The sequence below is a fragment of the Propithecus coquereli genome, unplaced genomic scaffold, assembly GCF_000956105.1.
Source record: "Propithecus coquereli isolate 6110/MARCELLA unplaced genomic scaffold, Pcoq_1.0 Scaffold8, whole genome shotgun sequence".
Taxonomy (NCBI): Eukaryota; Metazoa; Chordata; class Mammalia; order Primates; family Indriidae; genus Propithecus; species Propithecus coquereli.
Genome location: NW_012154173.1, coordinates 15459651 through 15469831, shown reverse-complemented (window position 1 = coordinate 15469831; position 10181 = coordinate 15459651). Strand labels below are relative to the sequence as shown.

General features: G+C 35.9%; 1 protein-coding gene across 3 annotated transcripts in view; it reads left to right on the top strand.

The window, feature by feature from the left end:
• The window catches only part of CSPP1 (centrosome and spindle pole associated protein 1), a 116672-nt gene that overhangs the window by 44199 nt on the left and 62292 nt on the right, over positions 1-10181 (top strand). For all 3 annotated transcript variants that reach the window (XM_012663122.1, XM_012663121.1, XM_012663123.1), the window contains 4 exons: positions 265-335; positions 5846-5939; positions 6953-7010; positions 8858-9066. In XM_012663122.1, coding sequence (XP_012518576.1) covers positions 265-335; positions 5846-5939; positions 6953-7010; positions 8858-9066 — 432 coding nt within the window. The remainder of the gene's footprint in view (positions 1-264; positions 336-5845; positions 5940-6952; positions 7011-8857; positions 9067-10181) is intronic.

Sequence of the window (10181 nt, the reverse complement as noted above, 5' to 3'; positions counted from 1 at the left end):
GCCTGTAGTCCCAGCTACTCAGGAGGCTGAGGCAGGAGGATCGCTTGAGCCAGGAGTTTGAGGTTGCTGTGAGCTAGGCTGATGCCACGGCACTCACTCTAGCCCGGGCAACACAGTGAGACTCTTTCTCACAAAAAAAAAAAAGTAAATATTATAGTGTCCATAGTACTTTGAAAGGCCGACAACTCATATCCACATTTACTCTAAATTTTATATCTGAAAATTATCTGGATTTTAATTCTTTCTTTTTCTCTTTTTTTATAGCTCTCGGGACAATGAACCATCCAAATGTGCCAATCGAGAGATCTGTAGTCCTTTTGCGGGGATGCTTTTTGGTAAGTACAAAACTTCCAATTGGTTAGACTTATGCAGAGTGTCTTATAAAAGTTTTTTAGTGAGAACTCAGTGTTTCTATTAATACTACTTTTACTAATAGAGCACTTACTTTATGCTAGACACTAAGCTAAGCATTTAATATGTATTATATATCTCTATAATTTTAAAGCTGAATAACTTATTTAGTGATGTGCTTTCTGTAGATGGTAGGTGACATATTAGTTTCAGCAATATACTTTTAATTTCATATTTTATTAGCACTTAGTTATAGTGTGGCTATTTCTTATATTGTGTTTTTTATGTGATAATTCTTTTCCTTCATTCTTTTTTCTTGTTTCTTCAGCTAGCACAAAACTGCCTTGTATTTTAGTTCAGTTTCTCTGAATTAAACCTTTTTTTCTTTGTTGTTTTCATGTAGTTTCTGAGAAGGTATTTTGTTCAAATCATGATAATGGTCCAGTTTTTCTATTTATTTTGTCAGAAGTCAAGGTTTTTCCTGAATATAAGCTTGTTGATTTGCTGTATTACACTTGTCGCAATTTAATATCAGAAACAGTGTGTTTCCTGTTTGTATCTTTAGGTAAAAAAGAGGTCTTTTTTTTTTTTTTGAGACAGAGTCTCATTCTGTTGCCTGGAGTAGAGTGCCGTGGCTTTAGCCTAGCTCACAGCAACCTCAAACTCCTGGGCTCGAGCAATCCTACTGCCTCAGCCTCCCGAGTAGCTGGGACTACAGACATGTGCCACCATGCCTGGCTAATTTTTTCTATATAGATTTTTAGTTGTCCAAATAATTTCTTTCTATTTTTTAGTAGAGACGGGGTCTCGCTCTTGCTCAGGCTGGTCTCGAACTCCTGACCTTGAGCGACCCACCTGCCTTGGCCTCCCAGAGTGCTAGGATTACAGGTGTGAGCCACTGCGCCCGGCCAAGAGGTCTGTTCTTTATGTGAAAACTTATAGAAAAAATCAACTGAAATGTGGTTTTAGTAAAGTATATGAAGAAATTAGATAACAGGTTAGGTACATTCAACCTAAAAGCAGTCAATAATTTAAATCTTGGCTTAGAGACATCTAATCTCATTATATTTTTAGATATTTGTTTCCTAAAATGTCTGTTGTGAGGAAAATGGTATAGCACCTACAACTTCATTCTAGTATAATATCTGTAAGAGCACAGTGACCAATTTAACCTATCAATATCATGTAGTGAAGGCTATATTCTTATGATGTATTTTGTTAAATGTGGTAAAAATAGGAGAAATGACTTTCTGAGCTGAGAGCCCACTAATAATTAATTTTATCAATAAAAGGATTAGTCTACCCTAACATTTTAAAGGCGAATGGCATGTGTTTATCATTAACGCAATCTAGGAATTATGGATCAATATTTGATAAGATAATAGACTCTAATGTTTAGAACAAACCGTTAGAATCATTTAACCCATGACTTTTCTCATGGTTGTATCTCCCCCCCCAAACTATATTTGTACATACCTATAGGAAACTTACTTTATCCAGAGGCAGCACATTCTATCTTTATGTGACTCTGATTGTTATGATATTCTCATTTTAATTGAACTGAAGTTTGTCTTCCCATAATTTTGTCCCAAAGATGTCATTTGGGGCCTTTTGCTTTGTTAATAAATGAAATGGTTGCTTAGAATGAAAAAACAATGTATGGTGGGGTTTATAATAGAAACATGGGTTATTTAAAAGTATGTTTTTAAATTTCCAAATATTTGGTGATTTTTTTCCTTTGTTGTTTTGTTATTGACTGCTTGTTTAAATCTCTTATGGTCCAATATAATTTGTATAATTTCAGTTATTTCAAGTTTGTTGAATTTCTTTAATAATTTTTTTTAATGGCTGAAAATATAGTCTGTATTGGTGTTTAGTATGTACTTGAAAGAATGTATATAAGTACTGTTGTTGAGTATAGTGGTTTATAAATGTCATTTGAGTTGGTTGACAGTGTATTCATGTCTCATATAGCCTAATGATTTTTATCTGCTGCTATCAATTGCATAGAAGGAAGTGTTGAATTTTCTGTCTTGTCCTTAATGTGGGACCTGGAGTGCCAGAAGGATTTTCTCAGTGTCCCTGTACTTCTTCCAGCTTTCCTTTTGTTTCTTTGTAGAGATGGGATCTTGCTGTATTGCCCAGGCTGGCCTCAAGTGATCCTCTTTACTTGGCCTCCCAAAGTGTTGGGGTTGCAGATGTGAGCCACCACACCTGGCCTTCCCAGTTTTCAATAAGACCTACATACTCTTGATAGAGAGGGCATTTCTCTCTCCACACTACTTCCCCTGACACCCCTGCCCCAGTAGTAGATTGCTGTTCCTTGTTACTTGGTGTAGGGCTGGTCCTGTTCATCTGGGTTTCAGGAATGGGTCTTTTTCAGTATTTCTTCCCTTCCCCAGAGTGGTTGCTAAACTCTCCTATACCAGATTTTTCTGTTCCTCCTCTAACAGTAACAAGACTTTACTGTATATGAGTTCAGGATGTTAGGTCCAAGTTGGTTTTCTGCCCCATAACCAGTAGATTGCGTCTTTTGCTTTGTATAAGAGGGGTCTGCAGAGTGTTTTGTGCCTGTGTGTCACAGAAGGGTCTTTTTGAGATCTTCTGTATTGTCCACCCTAGTCTTTCTCATGGGCATTTGGAAATTGCATTCAGGCAGAAACTCCTGTGAGGCAGGAGTCTCAGCATGGCTTACTGAGCAGACCCTCTGTTCAGGATTTCAATAGGCTATAATCAAGGTGTCTGCCGGGTTGTGTTTTTCATCTGTAGGCTTGAGTGGGGAAGAATCTGCTTCCAAGCTCATTCAGGTTGTTGGCGGAATTCATTTCCTTGTGGTTATGTGGCTGAGGGCCCTGGCTTCTTACTGGATGCCCACTGGAAGCTGCCCACAGTGCCTAGAGGCTGTCTGCTGTTCCTTGCCATGTTGGCCTCCTCACCAGGGCTGCTCACTTTATGCCAGCAAGGAGACTCTCTGAACTCAGGAAGGGCCCAGTCTCCTTTCTAAGGGCTTTCACCTGATTATATGAGGTTCACCCAAGATAATTTCTTGTTGACTACTTCAAAATTAATTGATTTAGTACTCTGATTGCATCTATAATTTTTTTTTGTCACCCTTCCATATTGTTTATGTAGAAGCAAGTCACAGGTCCCACCTACACTCAAGGGGAGGGGATTATACAGGGAGTCTGCACCAGGGACCAGCGAACACAGACACCATCTTCCAGTTTTGCCTACCATGGTCACATTTCTCTGTTACTAAGGACCCATTTGATCTATGTGAGTCCTGTTTTAAGCTTAGCTGAGGACATTTAGAGTAGCCTTCTTTCCTGGGAACACTTCAGCCTTGCTACTACATAGTAACCTTTTTGGCATCTTCCCTGTAAGACTTCCAAGAACTCCACTTTGGCTGGAGCTTGAATTTCTCTCTTTTGTTTCAAGTCTGAGAATTGTTCAGTTTATATGTCTCCCTTAGTTTGTTTGCCCAGCTGAGTAGAATTCCACTCTGAATACACGGACCGCTCTGGATTTTTAGAGCTCTTTTTATGCTTGCTTTTGGATCTTTGCTCCACAACTTCCAGTCATTTCAGCCTTCCTGAGGTTTGATCTTTATATACTCAGTTTTCTGGCTCTGTTTGGGTTCTCCTTACCTGTTCTCGTGTTCTGGAGATTGCCTTTGGGCAGAAACTGGAGTGATTATAGGGCTTACTTCCTTTATTTTCCTTCTCTCAGATATTACAGTCATGTGCTGCCTGTTGTCCATTGCCTGGAAAACAGTTATTTCATGTATTTTGCCCAGTTTTCTGGTTATTTACGGTGGGAGGTTAAGTCCTGTCCTCGTTATTCCATCATGGGCAGAAGTGGAATGGAGATATCTACTTTTATTATAAAACATTGTAATTCATGTCACCCCCATGGGGAGCTTCAGTGTTGCTGACGTCTATGCTTAATGGACATACTGAGATGCTGTGTACCCACCGATGGTTGGGAGACCAATAATGAAAGCAGTAGAGAATGTTAAGTTTGCATTCTTTTTTTTTTTTCGAGACAGAGTCTCACTCTAGCCCCAGGTAGAGTGCAGTGGCATGATCATAGCTTACTGCACCCTCAAACTCCCGGGCCATCCTCCTGCCTCAGCCTTCCAAGTACAGGCATGCACCACCACACCCAGCTAATTTTTTATAATTTTGGGTAGAGACGGGGTCTCGCTCTTGTTCAAGCTGGTCTCGAACTCCTGAGCTCAAGTGATCCTCCCACCTCAGCCTCCCAGAGTGCTAGGATTATAGGTGTGAGCCACCACACCTGGCCAGGGTTACATTCTTGCTATTTTGTGATTTGTATAGTGTTCCAGATCATGCACATCTAGATTAAGAGGTTATTTTGTGGCATTAACACATGCAGTAATAATAATCTTTTCTGCATCCGAAAGTTTTGATCAATTGGATTTTCACATGAGGAATACCATGGTGAGTGGTTTGTATTTTTTTATGTAAAATTGACATAGCCATTGAATTTTTTTTTTAGCAGGGCGCCAGTGTGAGTAGTGTTGTATTTTATGACAATTAGTCTTGTTATATGAGTGTGCTGGGTATGTGTAAGTATACTGGGAGAAGGGAGTTGGGGAGACTTGCCGGGAAGTTATTGTTGCTACCCAGGTGAAATGTAGAAAGGACTTATCCAGGGTTAATGGCCATGAGGATAGAAAGGAGGGGGCCTCATATGAAGTGAATAAGAGAGGATGAACAATCAAAATTATAGTGAGGTTTTGGGGCTCTGTTATTGGGCCATTAATAGAAAACAAAGAGGGGGAATTGGTTGTGAGGCGTTCATTTTGGACGGGTATGTTAAATTTAAGGGACTTATAGAAGATATTAATGAAGATGTCTAGATTATTGGAATAATGGGGTTGGGAATAAGAATATTTTGTTATTTAGGAAGGTTTTGACTAAAGACAGGCTTGGGAATGATTAATGTACCTTGTGTTTGACATAGTAGGTACTTGTAAATTATGAAATTAATTGAAGAGGTACTGATACATGTGATTTTTTTTCTTCTATATTTCTTGCATATTCAGTAATTTTTTGATATGATTAAAAATGGAATTTTTTTTTCCCCCCTTAGTTTCTACTGCCATGTGATGCTCAAGAGTTAAGATTGCATTCTTAGGCCAGCTCAGTGGCTCATGCTTGTAATCCTAGCACTCTGGGAGGCTGAGGTGGGAGGATCCCTTGAGCTCAGGAGTTTAAGACCAGCCTGAACAAAAGCGAGACCCTGTCTCTACTAAAAATAGAAAAAACTAGCTGGGAGTGGTGGTCCACACCCGTAGTCCCAGCTACTTGAGGGGCTGAGTCAGGAGGATCGCTTGAGCCCAGGACTTTGAGGTTGCTGAGAGCTAGGCTGACATCACGGCACTCTAGCCAGGGTGATATGGCGAGATTCTGTCTCAAAAAAAAAAAAAAAAAAAAAAAAATTGCATTCTTTTCTTACCACTGTCTAGGAGGTGAAGATCCAGAACTTACTCAGAGGAAGAAAGAGAAATACAGACAAGAACTGTTGGAACAAATGGCCGAGCAACAGAAGAACAAGAGACGGTAATGAAAGGTTTGCATTTAAAAGAAATGTTTTGAATTTAAAATACATTTGTATAAAATGACATGATGTTTAAATAAGGGGCTGTTTTTCCTAATATTACTTTTGATTTTTAAATCACTTATATTTCAAGCTCCACATTGTAAATCATTAAGGAAAATAAAAGAAAACCATGACAGTGTTTGTTTTCTTTGTCATAGATAACAAATGAGATTATGTATATATTCTATAATTGGCCTTTTGCTTCCTTCATTGACTACCTCAGTTTTTAATTTAGAGTAGCATTTAATGTTCTGTATACCTATTGGATTACCTCACATATAGTAAAAATATAGAAGTCTTTTATCTTTTTTCCATCCAAAATGGATAAGCACACACATGTGCAATATAAAAATAATTGTATGATAAATCACAAGTATTTATACTGTATATAAATATCAGTGTTTATAATCTTCCTTGTAGAAATATTTGTGAAATGTTAATTGTAGTTTAACATTAGGAATAAGGATCTTGATTTGAGAGAATTTGAGACTGTTGTCTTTTAGTTTTGCCTTTTTCTCTGTCTTAGAGGAAGCCAAGTCTGATCTTAGTCATCTTCAACATCATTTTCTTAAAAACTCTTACTAGAAAGGGTGGTGGTTATATTTAAATATTTATCCTTTTTTTTTTTTTGCTAACTAAAAATATGCATGTACCCTAAAAGAGGTTTTTTGTTTGACAAACTAAAGATTTTATTTTATTTTTGTATTTTGTGTGAATTGCTTAATATTTGAGGTACTCCAGGCACTGGTTTAGAGTTATGTATTGTGTCAGTTACATGTGAATTCCAGTTTACTTTGCATCAAATCAGAAAATGTGGTTTTCAAGTATTATTTAAGGCTTTATTGTCAATTCAGGAATAATTTGTATTTGGAGATGTATTATATAGACTTTATGTGTAAGTTTGTTTCAATGATTATAATTTTGATAATGTTTACTATAACTTTTTAATATATAAAACTTAAATTTTGTTTAGAGAAAAAGATTTAGAACTCAGGGTTGCAGCTTCTGGAGCACAAGACCCTGAGAAATCGGTAAGGGTTCCTGGCATCTTTTGTTGTTTAATGTTTCATTAAAATGAGCCTTAAATGTGGTAGCAGATGGGAATAGAGGATATTGGGAGAAATGTAAGAGTAGACCAATTTGAACAGTAATAAAATAAACTTAATTCAGTTTTCATAAAATGTAAATTCTAACTCTTATCTGTTATTCCCCTCAGATAATTTTTCCTTTTTCATTTGGGTATCATATTTTAAATTTATTTTAAATTAGTCCTCTCTGCCTTATTCACATGTGCTATTCCATGGGAAAGTTATCTCAGTTTAATTTACAATTATGTTGATATTTTTCTTGAGTATATCTTCTTTTTTTTTTTTTATTGTGTTACCCTACAGTAGCATGTGCATTTTTTTTTTTTATTTCAGCATATTATGGGGGTACAGATGTTTAGGTTACGTATGTTGCCCTTGCCCCCCTCTTGAGTATATCTTGACCACTTTCTTATATTAGAGTGATTTCCAAAGAAACCAAAAATTTTAATTCTAGTATGAAAATATTGTAGTAATTCTTATTTAATGTTAAATTAGAGGGGTAATAATCTTATTTTTACTTTAATTTTTTGCAATTCATCATTAAATGGAATGAATTACGTCATTGCAGTTAAGTAAGGAAGAGGTAACAATTTATTTCTCTTAACACAATGTGCTTTTTCTGTAGTTGGATATGTAGTATTTATTTGCTAAGGCAAGTGTTGTTTTATCTTTGAATGATGATTAAGACCTTTAATTTCATTAAAAAGCTTATTCTTCAAGAGGATACAGCAACTTAAAATTATTCAACTGTATGAAACTTTTGATTTGCTTTTACTTATGCTAGGTACATACCTTGTGGATTACCTGTTTAAAAAAGTTTAATACTGTGCCAGCATCACCCCCAATTTCTGACTGCTCATAGAATAAAATATTTAGAATAACCTGAGAAATCATTCCTGATAAGATGGTAGAAAAAAGAAGGTAAATTTCAAAGCCAAATATAGTTTCTTCTATCAATAAATACCTTTGAAGTAGCTTTTGTGGTCAAAAACTTCCTTTTACAACTTGAGTTTTTTAGTCTAACATGTTGGCATGTTAAATTGTAGATTCATGGTTACATTAGTGTGTGACAGACCTTATTTATCTTTGAATTGAAGCCCCTGTACAGTATCAATTGGCTTATGAGAATAAATAGGTAAGTATCAGAGACCATTAGTTAGACCATTACTTTTGGATTTACTTTTGATGTTCAAATCTTAGAAAAGGACACATTGATGATGTTCTAGAGTTAAGATTAGCAAAATGTGCCGTGTGGCCTAATGTATTTGCTGCCTGTTTTTGTAAATAAAGTTTATTGCAGCATAGCCTTGCTCATTCATTTACATATGGTTTGTGGCTGTTTTAGTACTATGGTTGAGTCCGTTCTTTGTGAAGGGACTACATGGCCTTGTAAAGCCTAATATATTTACTCTCTGGCCCTTTACAGAAAGCATTTACTGACCCTGTTCTACAGAATACTTTGATGTCAGAAATGGCAATTTAAAAAGTATGATAGCATAGTGTTATACTGTACAGAAAGAATCTTACAGATATATTTAAAATTAATATCTGGCTGTAGTCTTTGCTTAATTATTTATTAACAGACCCTAGGTGATTGATTTACTTCTCAGGGAGCCTCAATTACCCATTTATAAAATAAGAGTTAGAGCTTCAAAATCTTTTATAGCTATAAAATTCTGTTGTTCTGTGACTATCTTATGTACTCGTTGGGATAGAGGGTCTTTTGAGGTCCCTTTCTTCTTCAAATTTATGATAATATGTAACAAACGGATTTTTTTCCTTTATTTTAGCCTGATAGACTAAAGCAGTTTAGTGTGGCACCAAGACACTTTGAAGAGATGATACCACCTGAGAGACCCAGAGTAGCTTTCCAGACACCTCTCCCTCCTCTGTCTGCCCCGTCTGCCCCACCCGTGCCAACAGTTCACTCCGTGCCTTCTCAAAATGAAGATTCGCACAATGGATTCAACAGTGCGCTTGGTGAAATGGTGCCTCCCAGGTGCTTGTTTAAAATGTTTTGTGTTTGGGAACTAGGTAAGGTATTGTTATATATTGTGTTTAGAAGAATGTGCTGAAAGCAGATGACGTTATCCTTCAGAGTTTGCACAGTTAACAGCTTTGTCAAATAATTTCTCTTCAGATTTGTTTTCATTATTGGTGTTCTCTCTGCTATTATAAAACAAGGGAAATCCTTACAACATTCTTTTATTGTTTAAGGATGATTTTGTGTTTTTATAATGAATGACTAATTTTGGTATTTAATTTTAGGTTATAGTTTGGGATATCTCTTTTTAATATCTTTTAACATACAAAAGTTATACATTTTCCTCAATTCTGTTATTTCCACTTGGCAAACATTGACTTCTTCAATTTATGTGGAAAAAGTTTCTAACATGACTCTTTTATATATGATTTTATTTTCGCTTCTCTTTCTCTTAAGCTCATTCTCTGTGATGACTTAGGGGCCATGCAACTTAAATAAAAAGTGTTGAGATTATAAAACCTATAACTTGGGTATTGGGGTAAAGATTTGATTTCTGTAGGTAAAAGGCATCATGCTGTACTAGACTACACATAAAGAAAATCGTGTTGTTAACACTGATGTATTTTCTGGGCTATACTTTCTTCTCTTTGTAGGACTTGAGGTTAGTTTTTGCTTACTATTAATATTTTAATTATAAATATGTATTAATATTTAAATTTCAGATGTTTTTCTTAACTTTTTTGAACATTGATATTTTCTGAGCTATACTTGCTTTTTTTCGTAGGACTTGGTCTTTTATTTACTACTAACAAACTGTAGGACTGTGTTTAGTGTATTTACTAGGTGCTTTGTTTTTTCCATCTGATGGCTTCCCCACTTAATAGACTGGAGGTGATTGGAATTACAGAGCATTATATGGTGGTCTCATCTTTGGATCAAGGATGGAAATGGTTGGCTTCTCTACCTGGGTTTTGGGCAAACCACACCTTTGTTGAACTTAATTTTCTCATTTGTAAAAGTGGAATAGTAATTTTTTTTCCTTATCTACAATTACAGGGTTGTGAGGATTTAATCTTACATAAATCTTACATAAAATTAGACTTGATGACAATACCCTTTCATAAGTTATT